Below are 27,162 nucleotides of genomic sequence, written 5' to 3'. Positions count from 1 at the left end.
CTGACCAGCATTAAAAATCCCATCTTTGCTGCTTTGAAGGATGGGATTAATTTGACCAGATGGAAACGGCTATAAGAGAGAGACCTACATCTCAGCCAGACACCTAAGCTCTCCTTCATAAATGGATAACCTGGCACTTTCAGGACAAAATTAATCTCCATGTAGATATTTAAACTAGGTCATATGAATCATACCTTAGAAGAGACAATTCCTCTTTACTGACACTAAAGGGAGCCTGAAATCACTACATATAGTTTATATCGGTTATGTCTGAAGTTGAGTGAACTGAACGACACCTGAGTTCTTTCTGTTGTTTTCTTGCTTTACAGGCACAATGCCTTATATTTACTTTCCAGTCACACATGTGGCTAGACACCAGCATGTGGTCTTCATGTCCCCATTTTTAAGAACTCAAGCACCACAAGAGATGTATGAATGTATCACGTGATTCACTACAAAAGCAGGTTTTCATAAGAAATTAATAACATCTGAAAAAACACACAGGAAGAAGAGTGTATGAAAGTACTGATCAGCACTCCAACACCTTCTCAGCTAGAATTAAGGTTCTTGACTTCATGGATCATCTAGTGGAAATGAAACCATCTTTCAAAGTCTTAACATTTCCCTCTCCTAAAAGAACTATGTAGTATGGTTTAATTTCTAATAAAATGACATTTCATATAATGTCTAGTCACTGAGCTGCCAGTCTTCATCATAGCCATGGTAATCTAAGGATATAAGTGAGACCAAAGAGCACCGTGTACCCAGAAGCACATGCGTTCTTTTTCAACCACTGGAGATGAACCTATAAAAGAAACCACCTTCTTCCACACAAGCTTTGTTTCACTCACAATTCACTCACTTTTCCATTTTAACTGGGAGATCTCCATTTTGCAAGAAGATTAACCCTTCAAGAGTTCCTGACTTTCACTTAGTGCTCAGCTAGAAATACATTCCTAAATAGGGACTTAAACAAGCACTGGGTTTAAAAATATTAATTCCTAGAAGTTTCTACTGTGATAGTTATGGCTAGTTTCTCAAAAGCACTTAGCAGAGAGTTGCTGATAAAATATATATTAATTTCTAAAGGAAAGAAATGTGCCAGGTTAATGGAAAACAGATCCTGTCAAGCTAACTAACATGTTATCTCTTTTCAGATGTGATTACAAATTTGGCTGACAGTGGTTACAGTATTGATATAATATACTTCTGTAGATTTGACATGGCACTGCATGACATTTTATTAAAAACAAAATCAAGACGGCACACATTAAATAGATTAAAAAGTGTCTAACTGACAGGATTCAGAATGTAATTACAAATTGGATAGTTGATCAGCTGTGTGCAGTGGGATCCTCAGGGAGTAGTCCTGGCCTTGTGCTTTTCAACTGTTGATCAGTCTGGGAGAAAACTTACTACTGACCAGACTTAGCAGTGACAGAAAAAAGTTAGTGTGGTAAATGGTGCAGAAAACAGGTCACTGATACAAATCAATGTATTTTTTAACGCAGACAGCAATAAAGTCCTAACTCTGGGAATAAAGAAAGCAACTCTTCCTTATGGACGCTTTCTGGAGAGGTCTGATGTTAAGCAGATGGCAATCCTGCTAGATAGACATGGGGTGGAACGTGAACTCCCAGTGCAGCAACGCGGCTAAAGGAGCCAGAGTAACCCAGGCCATACAAACGGTGCCTTTAGTGGCAGCCAGGACATTTATTACTCCTGCACAGGGCTGCAACTGCTCTGAGGCTGCGTGCAGCTGTGGCACGCACAGATCAAGAGGCCTGCTGTGAAACTGGAAAGAGCTCAAAGACAAGTCATGAGAGGGATGAGAGCTCTGGCAATCACAATTTGCAGTAAAAGATGCCAGAAGCTCAGTTTATTTACTCAGTAAAGAGATGATTAGGTGATGTCTTCGAGCTAGCCTAGAGCTGCTCATGGGGGAAACAACCCTTTGCAGTGGGCTCCTTAGTCCAACGGATTAAGATCTAGCAAAAAAAAAAAAAAAATGAAAGTGACCCAAAAGCTGGAAGCTGAGACTAGAGTAATTCAGACTAGAAATATGGCACATACCTCCAACAGACTAATTAATCCCTGGAATAATACATTTGTAAAGGTTGTGAGAGGTCTCCCTCATCAGAAATTATTCAACAGAAACAGAATATTTTTCTAAAAGGTACAGCGGGTGTCAAGAGATGTATTCTTCCTCCAACAATTCATGGTAGTTTTACAGTTTGCGCTGACAGACTAGATTAATTACGATTGTTCTAACTTGAAAATTTGGCCATTTATTTTTGTTTGCAAATGAAAAACGGTAGTTTTGAAAACAAATCTGGAGCAGAGTGAAAATCCTGTCCAAAATATCTGCAAATATGTGTGAAGTATCTACGATATTTTTCTTCATCTGTCCTCCAACTTGTGTGTATATGCTTTTCTGAGTTTTAGTTCTCCAGTCAATCCTCCTTTTCTAAAGTTTTAATGATCATCTGTGCTATCAAAGGCAGGCAAGCCTTTACAATTACGTCTCTGCAGAGATTCCCATTCGAAATTTAAGAGGTTTACCTTTTTGGTGAAAGTGAGACTAAAAAAAAAAAATGCTTGTTCCCAGGTTTCTTTGATTTGTTTTTATGAGATTCAGATTTTGTTTTACTTGTCTTTCCAGAAGTCTGGAAGCTACTCAGTTATCAGGAGAATTTATACTACTTCAAACACTCAGATCTATCTGGAGATACAAAGGGAAAAATCAGCCACTTCCTCGTCCTCTGAGAAAACAGTGATGGCTATGCTTTTAATGATCTTTTTTCATTCTGTAATTTCTGTATTAGTCCTTAATCTGTAGCTATCACTCATTATTTTGGCATGGGGACTCAGGTAGAATGCAGACTGCCTGAATGCATACCAGAGTGCATTTCTTTGGTTTGTGTCCACAACTGAAAGAATATCAATTCATCTTTTGGAATCTTCTTTTGCATCTTTACTTCCAAGACACTTTCCTTGTCTCCCACTGTCTATAAGGACATCATGGAAGGAAAGGGGTGGGGGTTCCCCCCTTCCAAAACAGGTACAAGCACTTCATACATTCATGCCGAAACATGGGAGCCTGGATAGGAACAAAACATCTCAGCATGTCCAAAATATATATACAATCAGTAATAGAAGCGTTAAGAGATGACACACCTGTGAAGGCTAGCCCTGGAAAATGCAACAGTCCAATCAAACACAGACACAGATTATCTGTATCCAATTTAGCTTGAACAAATGGGACAGGAGAAAAGATGAAGTTAGAAGTGAATGTAGAGAGAATCTAACCATGAGAGATTGTTGGGCAGCATTTAATTGTGGGAAGTTATTATCAACTCCATGCATCACTGATTAATGGTCTTCTGCACTTCTCCCCATCTGGGTGATAGGATTCAGAGTTTCCCAATTAAAAAAAAAGAAAAGAAAAAAAAAAAACCTAAAAAAAACCTGCCTGAGTCCACTGCACATTCCTCAATAGTTTTGTAGGCAGCATTGCTGTCAGCATCGTTGATCTAATTTCTCTGCAAACTCATAAAAATCACACAAACACTGCATCTTAAGTGCATAGGGCAAGCCTATCAGAAGTGATTTAACAGTAGAGCATTTAACTTTTCATCATTTTTTATGTAAACATAAAATTGTCACATATAGAGATGATATTATATCCTACTTACTTGCACGTATTAAAAACCCAACAAACTTAAATACTTTTACAATCCTAGATCTTTTCAGTTCTCTAACAAAAAGAGCAATTATATATCTCTGATAAGAATAGCTCATCAGATAAGCTCTAATGAGTCCACATTGAAATGGGAGACACAAAATGGAATTGAAATACTTTTCTTGGTACTAGTATCTATCCAGAAATTTCTGAATGAAGAAAATAGTGCCTAGCTTCTGTATATTCCAACCACTATTTTTGTGACTAACTCTTCTAACTTTAGATAAGTACTCCTTATCCCCATAGCATCATATGCATATTTGCTTAGTGTTCTTAAAGACTTCTTAGCAGTGGATTTAATTTCTTATACTGTGCTTGTCATTTTAGCATCTCTGTACGTATTCACACATTTATAAAGGCCTTTAAGGGCATATTATTCTGGTCTATGTGTTAAATATAGTCCCGGTCTTATTATATCTAGAAAATCAGAGCTGCTTCTGTGTTATTAATCTATCCTAATTATCATTTTCATTCGTAACTTGTTATGGTCATGTATTGTAAATCAGTATTTGCAGCTGGGCGGAGTGGTAAAGTACTTAGGTATTTTAAATGCTTGCATTTAAAGTTTGTTCTCAGAATTGGAAAAATCGATCTTCAGGATTCAAATAAGGTACTTATTCAGACAGAACTACTATCTGAACTGTATGACACTGGATTCAGATCTCCTGTTTACCAGAACTCTTATTAACATCACTGGTGTTATTGCAAAAACTGGTCCATAACAAAGAACTTTAACTTCCAGTGAAGCTTAAGAGTGGGCAGTAGCAATGTATTTTAGAAACAGATACAGCAAGCTACAAAAAGAAAGAAATGCTGTGGTATTACTACTGTTGTAATTTTGAGAGTCCAAGAGATCACTAACCCCTTTTTTGCAATGAGTTAATCTCTTCCCTAAAATTCCATCTTTATTTAAGGAAAGGATGACAGCCATACAGACATCTCAGCTGGTTTTAGCTCTCAAGCCCATATCCTGCAGTTGTTAAACAAATCCCTTACAAAGTTCAAGGTCTTGCTTATTTTATAGCCTAGACAAACATTTTATAAACAGATGACAAGATGTATTACAGAAATGCAACTAGATATCCACAATCTACACAATATTATCCTATTCCTTGTCCCCAAACCTCTCCAGGTGGAAATTCCACACCGAATTGTTTGCTTTCTAGCACTAACCTACATTTTGTCTTGGTGTCCTACAGTAGTAGAGGAACCATACTTTGACCTGCCACTTGTACTGTATACAGTTATGACTAAAGTAAGTCACCGTCACACATAATCAGAACTACAAAAAGGAGTAAACTCAAATAAAAGCTACTACTGAGTCTATTCTTAATTACATTTAAAAAGTGAGAAATTGATCTTCCCTGCTTACTCCTTTTAAAATATCACAGCCATTCGTGTGACTTCTGAACTGTTCCTCGCTTAATAGAGAGGTGCTAGAGGATAGCGCGTGATAGAACATTTAAAGAAGGAAAATATGCATAGGAAACAAAGGACTATGCCTGGAAGCCTGTGAAAGCTGGGAGTCCAAATCCTTTTAACTTCACCCCCCATTTGCAAAGAATACCATTAGATTATAGCAGAACATGTTTTGGCAATACAAGTCCAAGTCTGAAAGATTCATAAGCTCTTTTCCTTTGGAAGACCAAAACAGTTCTTGGTACAGGTGGTGAAATCTGTGATATACACAACTTAATTATGCAGCTATATCATAATTATATATTGGGAGAGGGTAAGAGTTACAGCTATGTGTAAAAATGTAGACAGAAGTCAGCAGCTCAGATGGCTTTTGTGACATTTTGGAAATGAAATATTTTGCTATTTGTTACTACTATTCTTCTACCTTTATTGCTTAATCTGCAGTTTATATTGCAATTGGTAACCGCTAGGTTACAATAATTATTCATAAATTTGAAATGCAGGTGGGACAAGTGGATGAACAGAGAAAGCTAAAGTGATTAAAGGATGATGGCTCCCAGCACGCCCCATGGACCCTGGCCATACGCCACAGCAACCCCCAGCAGGTCCTCTGCATCATCCAGGGAGACCTTGGAGTGGCCTCCCAGTACTTAAAGGGAGACTACAGGAAAGATGGGGAGGGACTCTTTACCAGGGAGTGTAGTGATGAGGGGTAACAGTTTTACACTGAAAGAGGGTAGATTTAGATTATATATAAGGAAGAAATTCTTTCCTGTGAGGGTGGTGAGGCCCTGGCACAGTTGCCCAGAGAAGCTGTGGCTGCTCCCTCCCTGGAAGGGTTCAAGGCCAGGTTGGACGGGGCTTTGAGCAACCTGGGCTAGTGGAAGGTGGCCCTGCCCATGGCAGGGGGGTGGAACTAGATGGTCTTTAAGGTCCCTTCCAACCCAAACTGTTCTATGATTCTATGACCTGAGATCCTCAAAAAGTAGTAATGCATAGGTCAAAATTTCAGCCATAAATCTCTTCATGGTTACTGTTTGACACAGACTAGCATAATATTTTAGCTGAAGCACAGGAGATACAAGGGGTCATATGTAGAAAACCATCACTACCATGGTGACCCAAAGTTTACAGTCAGAACAAAAAAAGGCTCTTAACCCAGTGTTCAGGCAGGAGCTCAGATCTGTGAGGTGCCAAGTGTACCCATTAACATGAAGCCAGCCTTAAACTCCTGTTGAAGTAACTCTGAACCTCCTGGAAAGCCTCTGGGACTTCAAAGGGTATGGATCTGAATTCATAACAAAAACCCCTTGATCTTTACACGAAGCTCTGACGACCCCAAAGCCAGTGCTGACTTCTGCTGAAAATGAGGTGTTTCAAGGTGAGAGAGCCCAGCACTCACATCACGTCCCATTCTAACGTACAAATGAAAGACATCAGCTGCTACCCAAATTCCCCGAAGCACCAGCTGTGCTTCCAGTAAGACCCTCAAACCGTCAGCCAGAAATAGCAGCCCAGATCCACAGTAAAATCTGTCAGAACTACACATAGAGTTCATCAAGGCAAGGGGAAGGCAAAACTCCTACAAACTTTTAAGAAAAGACCACAGAGTCCATAAAAGTTTTCCAAGCTTAACTCAGGCTATGGAACCTAAATATTTGCAATGTTTCCCATAGTTTCACAAGAAATATTGCTAATACTGAGAGGATTTAAAATAACGCCTAAGCCAAGAACAGAAAGTTTTTAGTGGCAACCTCTAAAAATCTCTTGCATATAAATACAGAAAGTATTTTCAATACACAGTGGACACAATTAAAACTACAAACATTTGACACTGGCCAGCCCCTTGTCATAGTTAGCCTCTGCTCCCGAGACTTACTCATGCTGAAAATATAACAATATATTTAACTACTGCATATAGTAGGAGTTCACTTTCACAAGGCACTACACTTTTAGATTGGAGGCACAGCTTTCGGGTTTTAATTCCCTGACTTCCGTGCTCATTTATGGTATCTTCCACTGAGGTATACATACATGAGAAAGCAAGGAAGAAATCAGTCAAAAATGTAGAATTTTAATAATGCTCTGTCTAGTAAACAGGCAATAGAAAGCAATAGTTATATTTTCTTTGTATTTTTTTAATTCCAGATGAATTTCATTTTTAAAATGTAGGTCCAGAGAAACTCTGACAGAGAAAGATGTTTTCTCGTAACTTCTCAGACATCTTTCTGACTTTTTTAACCACTGACTGTTTCTGCTCGGCACGAAGAAATAATTATTCACATAGGCAGGTACGTGTACATGGTACTATTCTTTAATCAGCTGTAAAAATAGGCTTTGATTAAGAATGCATGCGGTAGACCTCTTTTTTTTTTTATAAGTCTGCATATGCCAACGAAGTTCATATGGGCAGTTTCAGATAGACTGGCAATCAAGAAGTGAGAGTCCTACCTTGAACTTGAAAACTCTGCTTTCTCTAAAGCCATAAACTGCAGCTGCCATCAGAAACAGACCCAATTGCATTTCTTTTTCATGTTCCAGGGCAAGCAAATCTATTTCCTGTTACAGCCTGTACTTATAGTTTAATTCTATCTTATGACTTAAAGACTAAAACATTTGAGAACCACTAAGATTTTTCCACCCATTTAAAAGGGGGAAAATACAAAACACAAAACAGATGTTTTATAATGCATTTCATTTATTTTGGCCACCCATAAAGCTGAGGCTTATGTTAGTGCCAACCAAGTTAAAACAACAGAGTTCTGCAGAAACACTATGTAATATATTTTAGAATGATCAGGAATGGGGAGCACCATTCAGTAATCTCCTATTTATTAAGTCATTTTCAATGTCAGAAAAAGAACAGGAATTACTGAAGATGCAAGTGGTGCTGCCATACTTGGGCAGTTCCTGGGGGGATTTGCAAAGTCTGTGCAGACTTTTTAATGTTATTGTAGCCCAATGGATAGCTTGGAAAGTAGATGGTCAAAGTATACATTGAAAGTGGGTGAGTTTGATGAAATTAGAACGGCTGAAGATAACATCCTCAAACAATATCACATAAATAACAGATACTGTGTACCAAACAATTATTGCAGAGACACTTAACAGTTGAAGAAGTTCCAATAAATTAAAACTTATGCAAACAATCATCAGACTTGGGCTAGTACCAACCTTTCACTTTTTTTTTTTCTGTGTTTATGAATGGAAATAAAGACATTTCAAAAGTTAAACCCATGAGACTCCTAACAGTTGCTGTGGTACTTACTGATAAGGCATCTCATGGAAATTACAGTTAAAATAGTCATATTGAAATTTCCCCCGTACCTATTCTTATTTAGACTGAGAAATCATTTCTCAACAACAGACCCACTTTAACAGAACATCTTCAGCACAGAACTGCAGGCTGGGGGACAAAATAAGCAATAAGGAATGGTTGGTCTCAAAACATTTCTTTATTGACAATTCACGGCATAGAACACAGGGCATATAATGTGGATATAATTTACTAACCTGCCAAAAACATTATAGGGAAAGCATAGTGAAAGGACAGTGGATGTATTTTAGGAAGACAGAACAGCATTAAAAGTTTTAACTTGTATTTTTTGGCTTGTTATCCACATATTCAAGAAAATATATTTTTCACCTTCTTCCTCAGAAGTGGCACGGAAAGTGAATTGAAAAAGTTAATTAGAAAGTAATAAAATGTAAAAGCTTAGGAATTCAGTAGAGCAATCAGCAGTACAGGCTTTGACCACATACACAGGAGCAGACTCTTAGAATGTAAGCTTTTAATGCAAAATACTTTTTTAAGCAAATGGCCAAAAATATTTTGACCTAATAAATAAATATGAAGTTCATTATTATCATCAAACCAAGTTCAAATACAGAAAACCCAGTTTAATTCAGAGACATGCTTAAAGCAGTTAGAAAGCAGAATATCCTTTACAATTATTTCTCCGGGTAAAACTATTCTATGATTATCCAGCATTTGACAGTGCTTTCCTTCTCAGACAGACACACTCATGTGAACTTGAAAAAGCCAGAATGCCAGAAGTACCTCCCCAATATGTTGACTAAGGACTGTAATTCATTTAAATTATGCAACTGGATTCCCACAGCTGGCCCACAGCTTGGCTTAGAGCTCAGTTCAATGCCAATGATCCTGTCTGCTAATATTGTCCTACTTGCAGAGAAGGTAATATATCCAGCAACTTACATTGAAGTTCTGACTCTAATTAACATCGCAAGCAAATGTTGACATGAGTGACAAACACTGGTTAATAGTTACTGTGAGACCAGTGCTGCCAGCTGGCATTTTTCTGTAGCATTTTGCAGTAATAATCCCTTGTTTTTTTTTTTCTCAGGACATTGCTTATAATTTGTTTGTATGTATTTTGTTTCAAGTTAGAAACAAATCAGCACAGAAAACCAACCCAGGTAACAGCAGCAAGACCCCCGATTTTCAGACAAGTCATCAAGGCAAGAAAGCATGCAAGCAGCATCACTTGGAGGATGCATGGGGGACTAGGGTACAGGAATTCTTATTCTATATAAAGCTATGTAGCCTTGCACAAACAGCCTTTGGCATCTTGTTTCTGGCCTACCTGGACAGTAGCAAAACATGTTTATCAGACCATACAAGCCCAGAACCTGAACTGCGAGCAGTTAAAAACTGAAGGTCGCTAAGCTGCAAAATTAAAACATGCTTTAGCTACACAGACAACGATAAAACAAAGCCTCCACAACCACCTGTAATAATATGCCTGTTCAGCTAGCAATTCCAAAGTACTCAGCAACACAAGGTAGACATTTTCTGCAGCTGGTTTTACATGTACATTCCTGCCAAATCGTTGTCTCGTCTCCTCTTACCTTCACATTAGTCCGGAGTGCACAGTAACATGCAAAAAACATTGCAGTAAACAAGGAGCATATGGACCAGTATTCAGCGTCTCTGCTCTGCACAAACGGTACACACACGATCCCGAGCATGTGCTACTAAGGAGCATCCGTTCCCTCTGTCAGTTTGAAAATGCATTGATCTCTGTTTTTCTGACTACAAAAAGACATGTCTTGAAGGCACTGAGTGAAAGCTACATATCTCTTCATCGACTATATATAGAAATATGCCCAGTAATTTCAATTAGCAGAGAATTCAGCATCTGAAACTTGGACCTCAGTTGCTTTTCCTTCCAGCATTTTAAATTCAGGGGGAAAAAGGAGGGGGAACTCACCCAGAGGGGAAAGGTGAGGAATTAAAATGTAAGCAGCGAGTTACTTATATTTCCCCCTGGCTTTGATGGTTTTCTTTTCAATATTTTACAAACGTTATACAAGGAAAAACGAAGAAAGGTTTCTCTTCCAATTCTCAAATTTACTGTAGATTCTGCACTGTTTCTGTCTGCTCTTGTTAAAGATGCAGCATCCCTTTTAACAAAGACAACGTCATCAATCATGACAGATTCAACATGTTCTACTTACAAATACAGTCTCTGATTAAGGACAATGGCTGGCTGGCTTATTAACGTTTCCCCAAATGCAAGTTCAGTCCCCTGTGCTAATCTATTTTTAAATAAAAAGTCCCACCTACTCCTTCACTCTCATTTAATAAAAATGCAGCGGACCAGTTCTAAAGATCCTGAATTATATTGTGCTCCTAGCTCAGACACTGGACATCATTTTCAAACTGCTTTCTTGCTTGCTGGGATGAAAAACATAGAGAAAAATTAAAATGAAAGCAGAAAAATCCTGGAGAAGGCTGTGCTCTCACATTTGTAACTACATATTCTGAATTCAAAATGCTCAAATATCTTCCAGAAGGAAGGAACTCAGAACCTAGCCAGAAGGCAAAGCTTTAATTCACAAGCACAAAAATAAGATCAAACCACTTCTTGCACTCCTGTCAACCACTGGGATGCTACAAATTAACTGATTGTTTACTAGACTGCAGGGACACAAAGTCAAAGACTCAACTCTTTGTTTACAGCACCGGGAACCACCGATATTCCTACTGAATTATGAACCAGTCTTCAGGAATAAAACCAGAAAAGAGCCTTTTTTTTTTTTTTTTTTTTTTTCACTGCAGCAGATATTGTGGGAGGCAAAGAGTGGAAAAGGCTTTACTACCTCCTTCTCTATCAGCACAGAGCAATTTGTGTAGGATAAGCATAACTTAATAGAAATATCTGCAGTGACTTTTAGGATTCCTTTAAATAATACTTTACATAAACCCCCTTCGAAATCTGCAGAAATACTGAAGTCCTACCAAAGTCAGTGGGTATCTCTGTGGGCAATGAGATGAAGAAGCTTAAACAGAAGGACGTGCATTTAAAGAAAAAAGGGGGGAGGGGAAAAGACGGCAGGGTTTTTTCCAACATCTTCCTAAAGACAAGCTCTCAGAAACTGTCGTCAACTCCAAGTGAACAGCTATTTTTAGCCTGTCATTGTTTGTGCCTTTTTTTTAGGAATGAAAAAGGCAGTCGTGTTTAAAGCTAGATATTGCTCTACAATGTATCCTAAGACAGCTACTTAATTTGATCCCCAGCTCCATCTGTCATACAAATTAAGCAATTAGAAATCACAACCTTCTTTGGCACAAGCAATGACTTCCAGAACAGGAGAGATGAACCGTGTTCTTAAATTTAATTCTGTAGTTTTTATTAGTAATGAAACAGGGGTCTAGACACCATAGTTCATAAAGCTGGAATACCCCAAAGTTATGATAGTCCAGACTTTGGCTGCAGCAATATCCATCAGTACGCTAAAACATAGTGACGTGTTGCTCAGCAAAAGCATGGGAGAACTAATTGATGTATTTTTCTGACACTCTTCAAGTGAATAGAAAGGGAAAGGAATCATGGTTTATTTTGCAGTACAGTACATTAACAATTAAATTAAGCATCTTAGTCACTGAAAAAATATCACAGATCTTGGGGAATTCTGACCCACTGGAGAAATGCAATTCAAAAAGCAAAGATGAATAGATGCACAGTCCGAAACAGCAAGGCAAGGCTCAGGCAAGCATGTAGCTGCATATGAAAATCAAATTCAAACCTCCTTTCTGTCAAAGAAATTACACAAGGTTTCAGTCAGCAAAGTCTCTGAAACAACTTTCTTCTTTGTGATCCTAAAAAGTTACTGGCTTTGGGTTTAGGCAAACAACCCAACATCGGGAAATAGGAATCTCACAAAAGGAAAGCAGGACTGCATCACTATACTATTCCCAAGCTATAAACTGTATAAAAAACTTCAGACTCATTTAAGAAAACAAGAAGTAATGCAGTCCCAAAGTCTTCACTCAGAAAAATCTCCCATGACTCCTGAGTGTCTAGGAGGAAAAGTTATCTAGGAAATTACAGACCCTGACCCTCATAACACTGTAAGAGTGAAAAGGGAAGATTCCCATCCATGTGGCAGAAGCCTCCTTTAATAACTGTGGGGCGTTTGAGAATTTGCTGGAAAATTGAAACCTCTGTACCAGCCAACAAGGTATTGCTTTGATAGCAGACCAGCCTAACACATTTAGCAGGGGCTACTTCAGGTAATCTACACAGGCAGATCCCTGCAGGGCTTGTTCACCTCTGCCAAAACATTTCTTACTGCAGCAGTCTAATTGTTAAAGGTGGCATTCTCAGCAAGGACACACGGTATTTTATTATGACTAACAGCTAATCAAAAGCATCACATATTGGTGATATTTACTGTCGTTGACATAGAGTTGATAACAATGAGTGAGGAAAAAACCTTGCCCAAGTCTGCCAGGCATGCCAAAAATAGCAGAATATTTCAAGTGTTCAGGGACTCTAAACAGGAGACCACGGGGAAGAATCCCACAGATGAAAGAAGTTACTCCATTTAGAAAATAAACCAACAAGGTTAAGTATAAAAACGGTAGAGAGACAGTAGTCCAAAAGAGCCGCATTACAGACACTCTTTTAAAAAAACACACTTGTGACTTGAATATTCTTAGATGACAGAAACCACTGAAGCCACTATCTTGAGATGTGAAATTTCATCTTTATCCTCCTGTGCTTCAGAAGAGCAAAAGGGAGCACATGGCAGGAAACCCTGGTTGTCTGCAGAGGTTCAAAGAGAGAAAAGGCAATGTGCTGCCCTGGAAGACCTTGATCTCAGGAGGCCCTGAGGGCAGTCTCTTTCAGAGGAGTGAGGGGAGGACAGCCCTTCGCAGCATCTGTCACTGCCCAGAAAAACAACGGGAGCTAGTAGTAGTAGTAATAGTAATAGTAGTAGTAGGAATGCCCTACTGCCATTGTATGCCAAAGCTGTGGTCAAGGACCCTCACGATGCGATGGCACTATACGAGCATAAAGCAGACAGTACTAGGTAAACCTTGTAGGGAGCAATGAAACCATACTGGAGAGAAATATTTTCATCCTCAGCAGCCTAACCATTTTCAAATTGGTTTTTTGTTGTTGGGTTTTGGTTTTGGTTTTGTTTTTTTTCCAGGCATCATGGAAAGGGTGTACTTTAAAGGAGAGAAACAATAAAAGCAATAGACTAAAAATGCAGTAAAGAAAGCAACACACTTGTTTGTTCTACAAGAGTGCAGTGTGCCCCACTTAAGCACCACATTTGTGGGTAAATATTACAAATTGCTTCTAAAAGGCTTGCTGCAATAAGACGGATTTTGTGATCACCCACTGATGATCTCAAGGAAAGTAGAGATTAGATAAAAAGAACAGAAAATAAAGGGGGAAAGGACTGAAGAAGAGGGTGTGTGGACAGAATCTGGACTCAGACTTCCTCTGAGTGGACAGAGGGAGAAATGACACACGCCTGTCCTCCAAAAGAGGAGAGAGCGGGTGTCTGCAGGGAGCTGGACATAATGGTGGAGGTCTGCAAAGCCATCTGTAGGGTCTGGCCATGCAACTCTTATCGGCATCAACACTGATAATCCGCGCCACTGACTTTCAGCAGCCAGGGGGGCAATTCTCCCTCTTTCCGTAGTGATGCTGGAGGTACTGTCTTGTGCAGTCATGGCACCATGGCTACAGTCATGCTCCATCACACTCTGTCTTTGCACACTGCAGTGATACAATTATACAGCACCCTAGTCCCACATTGCTTAAACATCTCTGATTTCAGCACATGAGCTTTAAACTGGAATGATTTTACTTCTTTCCTCATTTCTGAGACTTTAAATTGTCATTAAAATGTTATTTTCCATAGCTACAGGAAGATCATTACACAAAATATCCATGCTGGGGGTGGGTTATTACAGACAGCACTGATACGGACTGCAGGGCTTGGGTGCTGTGGGGTCTACAGTTCCTAGATGGAAAACATTGGCTACTGAAGAGTGGATTGAGTCTGTGGGGTATCTGGAAACAACTGCAGAAAGAATGTGGAATAAAAGCCACAAATGGCAAGAGTGCTTGCTTAAGCTTTCCACTGTAGCAAAGCCTAGTAAAACATGACACACATAGGAACTAAGTCAGCAGCTTGAGCTCAGCAAATCTTAAAACTTCCAGGAAGACAAAGAAAAAGGCTGAATAGATTATTTACAAACTCTCATCTCCAGTATTGTAAACATCTCTCTGACACCCAGGCATTGTGATGCAAAAGTTGCTGTGAGAAATATTCTTCCTCACTTCCAGGCCATTAAACAGTGAAGACCTTCCCCTGGGCTGATTTAATTTAAGCCACAGGTTTTCCTGAAAACTTTCGGTTTGCTTTTTCCTGCGCAATCTTGTTAATCCAATTGTCTGATTCTTGAGCATTTAATACTTTTCCTCCTAATGTCCCAGCTCTCTGCTTTCTGTCCTCTGTGGTTGCATTGAGGAAGGTTTTGATCAGATATATGAGACAAACACATAATTTAATTAGAAATCATTCCTTCTCAACATTAAATTTATATATATTTTATGAACCAAGACACTGTAGCCAGTATTTCAAAACAGCCATAAAACCATTGATAATAAGCTAATTTAAAGAAACTATATGGCCAAATAATAAATTAAAATAAGTGAACAATGGCCTGATCCTGTGAGTCTTCTCTATGACTGAGTCTTCTCTATGACTCAGGAAAGGCTTCCCCGTTGCTCCCCATGACCCTAAACCAGAATACTGCAAAACAAAGAACAGGGCCCAGAAAGAAGGAACTAGGTTAAGCTTCACAAAGCATCTCAAGTTACTCAGAGCCCCATTTTTCCTCTGTTGTACCTGTAACCTGTGGACCAAGTGTATTTTGTATCTCATCTTACCTAGCTGATTGAGAAGACATGACTGTTAGAGCCTTCACTGAGAGATGCAGGCTGTGAACACTTTTTCAGCTCTGAAGATCCCCAGTCAAATTTCCCGAATTTCACTCAAATTGATGACTAACTTGTCTCCACAACGTGCATTGCATTTTGTGACTATGAGAGGGCAGCTGCCCTTTTTCTTGACCTGCATTCTCATGATAACACCTTCCATCCACAAGCATATTAAAGGCCGTGGCAACCTGGAATCCTAGTAGATTATCTAGTCCGTCTTGCTGAGGAAAAGATTAACCATACATAGACTATTCCTGGCAAACATTTGTCTGACCTGTCTCTCAAATCTCTCATGAAGGGAATACAATCTTTGCTTTAGACGGATCCCTTATTCTGATTATGTGAATGCTTCTGTGAAGGTTGAGAAGATTATCAACAGGAAGGTACTTTTATCCAGAGGAGATTAATTCAGTAAAACTGCTCTTTTTGCAGTTGGTTTTTTTTTAATTTTCCACGTCTGGGAGGTCATAATGATGGACAAATTAGCAGGAAAGGCAACAAGTCCTAAACTCTATAGTTCTGAAGAGCTGGATGAGCAGATATATCCTGAACTTTGCCATCTGTGCATGGGGCTTTTTATACTTTCACCTTCGTAGGGTAAAACTGCCAACTTGATAGCAGTGTGTGTACACGGACATATTGCCATTTATTCTGCACTGTTTGTATGTACACGGACACAGGAACGTGCTTGTATGCAACATGCATATTTGTGAGACAGAATACCAAGAGCAAAACAAGAAAGGGAGTATCTTCACGGTTGTTGCCTATAGAAGCTAATATATAGGGTGGTTGGAGCTTTCTGATATACAGTTATTCAGCCCAGAGAGATGCAGAGCTCAACTCAAAATAATGAAACCATTAAGAAGCCTATGCTTGTTCTCCTCAAAAATTATTTACCATGATTGTTTGAAAAACTTGGGGAAAATGTCTTTCTTCTCATGATTTGCCATCACTCCCCAATTATGAATTAACATTTTACTTTTGTAATTTATGAACTATAATATATGAACTAAGCTAATTCATTTAAGCATAAAATCCACATTTCCATGGTAACAGCATGAATGAAGAAGGAATGAACTTCCAAAGTTCAACTGCATTTATTACAGTACTTAAAAATAAACCTCCAGCAATTTTCATCCAGGAACTTGCTGTAGTCTTTTTGTATGAAAAATAGTTTAAAAAATTAAATCTCTGACTGTAAGTTTGTATAAGAACAACTTGATTTTCTATTGTACTTGATAAAGACCTCTAAGTGTCAAAACACCTAGGATTTAATTTTTTTTGTGTGCTGTGATTTTAGTTGAGGAAAGTATTTAAAGGGAACCTACTGTTGGATTGAGAAATCTTATATAAAATTAGGTAACAGTGCAAGTTACCTATGCTTTCAGGAAAACACAGTTTTAGGCTCTTTTTTTTTTTTTTTAAATGTAGTCAGTATTTTCATTAAACATGTTAGGTTTTATAATAGAGTACTATGATGGATATTCATTAGCCATGCTCTAACTATTTCTCTTCATTCAACTGATTACAGTTATTAGCTTAATATGTTAACAAATCTCATCTAGAAATATAATCCATGAGATAAATACCTTGTTTTGAAAATATACTCAAATTTATCCAGTTCTTGAAAAGTTATTTCAAACATGCATAGCTTGAAAACAAAGGATAATTAACAAGTGAAACCATTTGCAAGGAAATCAGCATATTTTCTATGTTTTAATGATTTCAAATCAAGAGTCAAGATCTTTCTAGAACCCTTATGTGTCAAAACCAAATTACTGGGCTCAGTGAAGAATAAGCAGGTAATCTAAGTATTCTAATAACGTAATAAATCTAATAATCTATTTTCTTTCTTTTTAAAAAAGAATATTCAGAATAAGTATATTACAAAAATGAAGAAGAAAAAAAAAAAAACCCTGAGTAGTAAGAATTCTCTTTGAAATACAGCCAAATAAACCAAAATAATGTACCTCTATTCTTGTAAATATGATTCCCTTGTAACCAGAGCTTTTACAAATACATTTTGCCATTTATCTCTGGAATCTAAGAAAAGTGTGCTTAAATCAGGCATCCATATTACTTATGTAAAATTATACACTTAATGCTACAAAAATCCTTGTCAGCACCTACTGGGAAAGTGGTGATGCATATTGTATCTGCATCTCCTCTGGGACCTGTGATTCCCAACATTTGAAGACACCTGGCCAACCTAGATATTTTTCCTCTAGTACCATACAAATCGTAAAAATAACCCCCAGACTAAGACTTTAAAAACTAACAGGAACAATAAAGTCAGCAAAAAACTCCCATGACTGATTGAGATTTTTCCTGTAAAGTTTTACCAAAGATTTCATTCCTTACTTCAGCTCCTCTTTTAGCCATCAAGTCAAAATATTTTCAGCTATATTTCAGCTGTATTATTTTCAGCTGTACATACACAGCTCAAAGGGAACTGATGAGATGCTTGCCATGGTCCTGAGAGAACCAGCAGATGTAGTTGATAAGCCGATTTGATTTTAGGTGAGAATAGCCAACAAACCAGACTGTCAGCTAACCCTGTTGTTGAAATTGGTGCCTTGCAACATTCCTGTGCCACATCCAAAGCCTCCTGCTCCACCAATCGAGCCAACTTCACCTCATTCCTCCAGCCTTATAGACTGTCATGACAGATGGAACCCGAAGTTATGGACTAAATGAACTCAGCAGACATTATGGTAGGATGGCCCATAGACTAAGGGAATGAGATCTGTGAGATCAGGGAAAAAGGGGTGGTGATTCCCTAGGATGTACTTGGACCCTGAGCATGACGTCAGTGGTATGGAATAAGGGGTGGAGACTGTCCTGGTTTCGACCAGGATGGTGTTAACTTTCATTGGAGTATTTCATACCATGTGATGTCATGCCCAGGAATTTAGGTGGCCAGGCTCTCTCGGGTGAGCTCTCGCTTGGGCTCGGGTTCGCACCATTTGCTCATTGGGCCGTGTTGTTGCTTGGGGGGTGTGTGTGTGTGTGTGTGTGTGCGCACGTGCACGTGTGTATTTGCGGAGGGCGGGGGGCAGTTGCCACGCTCGGTAAGCCACTTCTGCATTTTACCCGTTTCTCTTTGGACTCACTACTGTTTCTGTTCTTCTCTTGTTATATTCAGTAAATTCTTTTTTTTTATTCAGCCCATGAATTCTCTTCTTTTTGTCCTATTTCACCGGGGACGGAGGAGGTGAATGGCTGGCCACGTGGTGTCTGGATGCCAGTTGAGTTCAAACCTCAATAATGGATTGAGAGAAGTCCTGCAGAGAAGGATTTGGTGGACTAAAAATTGGACATGAGCCAGAAATGTGCACTTGCAGACCAGAGAGACTATTGTGTCCTGGGCTGCATAAAAAGAAGCGTGTCTAGGAGGTCGAGGGAGGTGATTCTTCCCCTCTACCTTACTCTCATGAGACCTCACCTGGAGTACTGAGTTCAGCTCTCGGGCCCTCAGCACAGGAAAGTCATGGACCTGCTGGAGCGAGTCCAGGGGAGGGCCACAAACATGGTCAGAGGGATGGAGCACCTCTCTATGAAGAAAGGCTGAGAGAGTTGGGGGGGTTCAGCCTGAAGAAGAGAAGGCTCCAGGAAGATCTTAGAGCAGCCTTCCAGTACTTAAAAGGGGCTACAGGACAGATGGGGAGGCACTCTTTATCGGGGGGTGTAGTGCTAGGATGAGGGATAATGGTTTTAAACTGAAAGAGGGTAGGTTTTGAGTGGACATAAGGAAGAAATTTTTCACTGTGAGGGTGGTGAGACACTGGAACAGGTTTCCCAGAGAAGTTGTGGATGCCCCATCACTGGACGTGTTCACAGCCAGGTTGGATGGGGCTTGGAGCAACCTCATCTAGTGGAAAATATCCATATCCACAGCATGGACTAGATGATCTTTAAAGGTCTTTTCCAACCCATATCATTCTATGATTGCCCTTCCACTAGTAGCTCTAGAGCTGTTCCTTATTTTTTAAATACAATTACAGAAGATTCTCAGGGTGTATGTCTTTCTAGGGAAGGAGCAAGCAGTTTTACCTATGTCTTTCAGTTATCCTTTCTGTATGTCACCTTGCAACCTCACTGATGCCTGTCAGTTGTATTGTACTCTTGAAGTGGGGCATCCAAGAACACAAGTGGCTTGAGAAAAAGGTTTCATCCTTCAGGATCTTCTGTCAGTTACAAACTGATATGACTCTGCTGTTTCTGATGTCTTATAGCAGGTGCGATGCAATTTTCTTCATCTTCCCTAGGCACTCAGAATGAGTTTTAAAACTTAGGCACCACTAAAAATAGGGAAATGTATACCTACACATATATGCATACAAATATACATATGTGTACATATGTATATAGCAATCAACTTTTTGGAACCATTAAGAGGTTAATTTCCATATAAATATTACCATAATGAGAAGAGCACTGCTCTCACTTGTTCCCTCTCCCCCTTTGTGCTACATCCCTCTATGCCTCCTACACACCAATTGAAATATTATTTCTAAATTGCTAGATAAGGTGAATGATAACTTCTTTCAATCAGGATTCCTAAAGCAAAAGTACTCTTGAGCAGCAAGTGGAAAAATCTACATCTTCTAAATCATGCCCAGCTAATCAGATAACACAGTTTTGAATTCACTGTTGCTTTTGAGAATTTCACCTGGTGTTCCTAAAAAGTGCTGTTGAGAAGGCCTATCTCAGCAGTTAGATCTCAACTCTTTAGGATCTGTAATTAATGAGATCATGGAAAAAATAATTTTTACGTTTTCCACTGTGTAGTGGTACCCAACATGTACTGACTGAACCACTACTGTCACTGTTTTGTTGTTCTAGATTCAAGGAAGTACCTAAAATATTGTGGACAAATCATGATTAATTCTTTCTGGACAACAGACTCCTTTCAGGGGCATAAGCTGTGGAGAATCTGGCACACAAAATTTGAAAATGTCCTCAAGACCTTTCTCAGTTTAACCCATGGAGATGTTTTGTTTCCGCAAAGAAAAAATGTTGACCGTATGAAAAATAAAATACAGAATATTAACATGTAATACTCATTTAATATTATAAAGCAAATGTAAATGACACCAGCAAAATAGAGGATTTCATTATTATTAAAATTAATGTAGAAAGCCAAAATAGTTCACTTCAACTTTGTGCCACTGAAAATTTTGTCTCAACCCGCAAAATGTTTTCAACAAGTTACGTCTGAATAGAAAGTTTTTTACACTGGCGGTATCTAAGCAATTCTACTATTTCCTGGCACCTAAAGAACATTTTTGCACCGATATTATTTAACCTGCTCTTAATATTTCCAAGGAGTTAGAGGTTTCCTTTTAAAATACCATGCCTTGCATATTTCTTCCACAGATGTCCTCTTCTCACTTCAGTATTCCCTTGATTCACATGCAGTGAAGATCAGATAAATTCAGAGAATGCCTTCGGTTGAAATATCTTATAAATGCAAATTACTGCTATAAGCTGATGATATTTCACAAGCTAACTGACTTTAGCACTGCTTTCTCTGTAACTGTTTATAAAAGCTAAAAATCTCTGGCAATATTTCTGGCTATAGGGCTGTCTATAAACATTTTGTGATTATTTCTATATGCAAAATTATTCTCAGTGTAGTACACAGGGTCAATATCTTGTTTGCATGGAGGAGAAGACTGAATGAGACATGCATGCTGACAGCAGAATATCAATTGACTAGAGCTGTATTTATCTGAGAGGAAATGTTTCTGTTCCCTTAATACTTTATTTAAATAGTTTTAGATATAGCACTCCCCTTGACCCCAGGAAGTTATAGCATGCCCTGTTTCACACATTAACCAAAAATAACATCAGATCTCTTAGGAAAACAAAGCCAGAGTCTACTGTCAATCATAGTACAAGTAATCTTTTAATTCCAGCAGGGTCATAAAGATCTACAGTACTATAAAATATGAGAATCTGACCCAAGGATAAATAAAATCAGAGTAAAATATGATATACTCTGTGTGAAAATCTACCTCTACTAAAGCCAATACTTTAAAAAAAAAAATCTTATTATTTTGAAGAATTTTACTGTTGCATTTTAATGGATAAAATAAATGTTAATGCACATGCCACAATAGTGAGTTTGTATGTAAACCTCAGTTATAAAGAGTTGGTGCTCCCTGGTATTCTTTTGGCAGATTATCAGCTCTACTTCAGCTATTCTACAGAAGCAGAATAATACGGTCTGAGAGTATTTTCTCCTATCCCCTGCTCATCACCACATTCAAAGTGGACTCCACATACTGAAATATGATTTAAGAGGTGTTTGTGAATATTTGTCTAGTCACAATGACCGAGACATTAGATACAGCGTAAGGGCATCATGCAATTATCAGATAGTATTCTGAACACAAGAATGCTGTCATTTCATAAACATTCATAGTTCTTGGGTACCTTTAACGCAAGTGTGGTGTTCTTGATTTGGTTCCTACATGGAGTTCACTCCCATAAACACTGCAAAAATGATGGAAAATACATAAACTGGTAGTGATTACTCAGAAAGTCAGGGAGTTTGGACCTGGTCTAGATGATATATGGGTCTCCCGTGGAAGTACATTTGAAGGGCAAGTGGGCAGGAGATATTCCAGCTTGTATTTCAAAATCAAGGATGGACCACTAAGAGTTGGTTGTTAGTGACTCAGCAAGACAAGTCAAACTGAACTACAAAAAGATTTTCACAAGGGTGGAGGATAGGAAGATAAGTTGTGAGAGCTGACTCTAGAACGTAGAAGAATTAGTTTGGTTAGTCTTTTGTGAGGTGGAGAGATGCAATACAGCTGTTGATTTTTTTAAAAAATTTGAGTCTGAAGAGAGAGAAATAAGTGAAATAAATAAAATAAACAAACATACACCACAGGAAGGGCTTTTATCCATCCTCCACCAAACCAACACAGGAATGTAGTTCATCTCCCCACCCTTGATGACTCTTGGTCCTTCACAAAACCTGTGGTGTAATAAGGTAATGAGAATTAAATGTAATGGTTGACAGAGAGTGTGTTTACGTGCATGAATAAGTTTATCCTTTATCCTGATAAGAATAGATCCCTCTAAATACTCATTCAAAAATCTGCTTATTAATGGATGCTGCTGCTGTATGCAATGCTCCTGAGAAACAAGCCAAACCACAAAATACACTAAATGGGCAGATGATTGCTGCCTGCTGATTTCCGTGGAGTTCTGGCCAGGAAGTCAGGCTAGATGATAACCCAGGCCTTCTGGCCCCAAACCAGATGTATCTCTGCTAATCCACACACACAGAGAAAAAAAAAGCACAAGACTGGAACAATCTAGAAAAGCTTGCAACTCCCCGGTTGTTACTGTCTGTAATAGAAAGCTGTCATTTTATACTTTTGGTTTGCATTGTTCCCTGCTTCTTGCCCTCTGTTTTCTATAAATAGTGGCATTTCATGCCAATTTATGAGATGGATTTTTGTAAGAGATGCAGAAATTCCAAAGCTATAACTGAAGCTGTTAAAACTCAAAATTAAGCTATGCAGTTCTCAGAACTGTTGGCCACCTGCTATAATTAAAACTTTTCAACATTTCTCAGTACTTCTGATACATTAGTTTTCTCTGTCATTTGACAGCCCTCTGCACTGAAATAGCTTGTTGAATATTTTAGAATCAGCATTACAGTATCACCACTTCAGTGAAAGAATTATAATTAATTTTTCACAACTGCATCATTTCAGGGCATTGTGAAATACAAGTTCAGTGGGTTTCTTTAAGCAGCAGTGTCCCGGTGTCATACTGAACAGTTGTGTCTATGGCAACATGCTTCTATTATCATAGATCTCATATATCAGCCATCATCTCTGAAATTTTTTTAACTAATTAACACAGAATTCAATGCTAATTGTTAAAATCTGAATGAAAATTGAAGTTCATGCATAAAGCACCCTCTGCCTACATATTGCCCTACACAGTTTGAACAGGTAAAAACTTTTTTGCATGGCTTGAACTGGGAAACACTTGAGACCAAAACAGATCACAATTTACTTTGTTTCTGCTACTACAAGAACGATCCGTATATGCATTATTTCATTACTGCATAGCAAGTAGCATAAGTCAGAATGTTATTTCCCGATACTAGAAGACAAAATGGTATCGGTCAGAGCCGGGACTGAGAGCCAGTGCTCTCAGGATCTCTCAGTTTACCAGGTATGGTAAAAAGGTCTATCCCTCAGTTTACTCATCTGCAAACTGGCACTTATGGTATCATTCCCAATAATCACTCTCAAAATGTCAGTGGTCTTATTACAACTCCCAGTCCTTGCTGCTCTGCAACTGCATTACAATGCATCTTACCTTTCAGTAAGGACACGCCTCAGCCCGCAAAGCTTTGAATGACAAACGTAAGTAATAGCAGTCAATATTTTCAAGTGAATTTTAGAGACTGATTTGAAATGTTTGATTTCCTTAATCTGAGCAAACACGTCTCCATGCTCACTGAATCTTTGTGTTCTACCACCTACAGCATATCCCAAAAGTATTTTTCTCCATGTGGATGAATTTATCTGTACCTTCCTCTATCACAAGCAGCATGCTTGATTTCAGGAATGGAACTTGATCTTTCTCAAAAACCTCCCAGCCCATATTGAAGACACCTCTGGGTTGGAACCCCATATTTCTATTAAAAAAGAAAAAAAAAGATCAAGTATTTACTAATATTTCTTTGGACTTTCCACTAGAATACACCATCAACATGCTTGTATCTCTGTACAACTAACCTCTAAATTATAGTGTTAATGTTTTCCTGGAATGTGGTTTTACATTCCACTGAGCCATAGTTGTCAAAGGTAACTATGCAGCACCCAGAGCATCTTGCAATGTCTTCATCTTGCCTACAGGAAGAATCCTTCACTGACCTACTCCTTATTTTACTATATCATTTTAGGTATATTATTTTACTATATTATTTCCAGCTACTCTACAGTCTCCACAGAAAAAAAAGTTTAAGGTGAAGGTCATGAGAGGGGAAAGAAATTTATGCCTTTTATCCAAATTTTCTGAAGAAATCTCTGACAGTTTTATGCCTGAAACTTAATTCAGAGCTCCACAGGTAACATGTCAGAAGGTCCAGCTGCAGAAATAGGACACAGGAAGACACTAGTAAAGGAATATTCTATAATTCAAAAAAAAAGGAGAAACTGCATATGAAAAACCTTAGCAAAGCAATAGTTGCTCACTGCCCTTTACAGGTCAGGAGTTCCCTGGTTTGGGCAACAGTTTGTGGCTCTTAAAACTTAGTTTAACTCCCTGCTCTGCCGTAGGCACACACCAGTTTGGTAAACAGTAAGATGTTTAACCTACAAGATCTCATATTCTTACATATGAATATTAGCTCATGAGCATGATTATGTCTTTTAAACATTGCAGGATTATCAGATGCTACCAAAACAACCAAAATTTTAAATCAAGTCTACCTAATCCCAACTAATCTGGGACGTAGCCTGACGCCTAAAAACCCATCTAAAGCCTCAAAGACCCACACAGTCTGCTAGTTCTGCAGGTTCTCCAGAGCTGCAAAAGCTTTTAGATGCCTCCTGATTTAACCTGTACGTTGTCTTCATCTTTAAATTAAAACATACTGAAAGCATGTATTATAATAAATCGGTAACTCTGTCCAACCTAAAACCCTGTTGCAATTCACCTTTGGGAATACAGACACTTAAACCCTGACTAAATCCTTCCTTGACCTCTGACTATTTATCTCTAAGAAGCTTAAAAACTAGATGAAGTCAACACCACCATTAGCATCATAGCAGTGGTTACAGCAGCAAAAATGATGCCATCTTTTCACCTGAGACTCTTGTGTTTGGTTCACTCACTTGGCACCACTGAGATCATTCACCATCGTTTTCAGAGGAGGGCTATATGGTGAGATGCTGAGTAGATAGGCTTTTCCTCATGGTTCCCCATTACTCACAATGGAAGACAGAGATCTAAGCTAAACAGACCATACAGGTCTTTGGACTCTCCTGAGTTCCCTCTGTCTATGGAGATCATCAAGTGCCTGAGGCAGGCAGGTTGTGCCCTGCATGTCCTGAGAGGCCTCCCTCACTCCTTGTTCTTGTTTCCACGGCCAAGCTGGACAGGACTTTGAGCAACCTGGTCTAGTTGAAGGTGTCCCTGCCCATGGCAGGGGGGTTGGAATTAGATGATCTTTAAGGTCCCTTCCAACCCAAGCCATTCTATGATTCTATGATTGTCAGAAATTTAGTTATGGTAGGCAGACTTATCATCCCCTCTGCTCTCAAGAAGATGCCTAACATTTTACTGAGAGAGTGCCCAGGCTAAGCATGGGAATTAGGCTGAATGTGACTGATTCCACACTAGGAAGTATTTACTGATATGGTACAAGTCACAGACAACCATATTACTAAAGGTCACAGACTGCAATCCAAATAATATTTTCCATTATTAAGACAAAAGTGCAATAAACTAAATCGCCTCCATAGAAACTAGACCAATCTACTTCTCGTATAAAGTCACCATTTAGGCTTCTTAAGTGTGCAGGGAAAATTAATCAAAACTCAATCCCATCTCTACACATGCCGCTTGGAAATGTGATTCAACCCCTTGCTTTCTTCCCAGATAGCTACAAAAATGGATGGAGGATTTAAGGAGCTCCTTTCCATCAGAAATGCAAAAGCTGAGTCACCTCTTGATATTCAGTCCATAGCCTGAAATAGCCTAACCTTGAGAGGAAATAGCCAAGATTTATAGATAAAGAAGGTGAAAAGAAAAGACCAGAAAAGAAAAGAATCTGTGTATGGGAAAGCCTTAAAACTGATAACCAACCCTGTGATGAACTGCCAGAATGCAGAGCTCAGCAGCTGGCTAACAAAGAGTGGATAACCATGAGGAATGTTAATGGGCACTCCTGCATCAGGCTTGACTCTAGAGGGATGTTAAACACTAAAATAAAACCTAAGCATCGACCAGAGACCATATGCAAGCATAGTAATTTGGGACCATTTTCAGCCTATCATTCTCTCTTCAAAACCCAAGACAAAAAAGACTCTCCATGAATCAGGAAAGGCTGAAATAGTCACATCAGTTCAGTAACCCAATGGATACTAGCTGAAAAATGTAATTTTTAAAAAAAGAAAATTCAAACTTGACTTCTCCAACAGCCGCAGGCATCTCTTATCTCCTGGAAGCCAGAAATGTTCGAATCCTTTACTAAAACAACATCCCAAGGATCCAATTGAATGTCTGGGGACTGGTCATTACGCAGATGCTACCCACCTGGAATCTATACTAATTCAGGATATGTACATATCTTTCCAATACTAGTTGACTTTGTGCTTTGGCCCATCTACTTTTTGTTGCATGTCAAAAGCAGAAAAAGCATCATAGTTAATCTTAGTGCTGAATAATCTTTCAAGTAATCTTGTTTTCTGGAACTGGGAGTTTTTTAAGATAATGTGCATATTGTCTGAAATTAATGTATGCACAGAAGTTTTTCAATGCTGTTTAGCAGTATTACTCTGGCTTATCCCAGCGAAATATGTTTCAGTAGATTTCAGACCAGATTTCCAATGTAATCTATTTAGTATTGCTCATGGCAAGTATCTTGAAACTTCAATGGATGCACCATATGATGGCCCAGTGTCTTCCAATGCTTACACAACCCAACAGGAATAAATGTAAGGAATAAAATAATTTGGGGGG

General features: G+C 38.7%; 1 protein-coding gene across 15 annotated transcripts in view; it reads right to left on the bottom strand.

Moving 5' to 3' along the window:
- The window catches only part of DLG2 (discs large MAGUK scaffold protein 2), a 1,035,190-nt gene that overhangs the window by 756,436 nt on the left and 251,592 nt on the right, over positions 1–27,162 (bottom strand). The window contains exon 1 of one of the 15 annotated variants that reach the window (XM_026841853.1): positions 10,034–10,150. The exons of the other annotated variants lie outside the window; for them this stretch is intronic. Within the exon in view, the coding sequence (XP_026697654.1) occupies positions 10,034–10,075 (42 nt within the window). The 5' untranslated portion in view covers positions 10,076–10,150. Of the gene's footprint in view, positions 1–10,033; positions 10,151–27,162 lie in introns of those variants that run through there. 15 annotated transcript variants of the gene reach the window in all.

Source organism: Athene cunicularia (genome assembly GCF_003259725.1).
Source record: "Athene cunicularia isolate RWA chromosome 1 unlocalized genomic scaffold, athCun1 chr1_part1, whole genome shotgun sequence".
NCBI lineage: Eukaryota > Metazoa > Chordata > Aves > Strigiformes > Strigidae > Athene > Athene cunicularia.
Note: the sequence above shows the minus strand (reverse complement) of the source record. Positions and strands in the feature narration are given on the sequence as shown.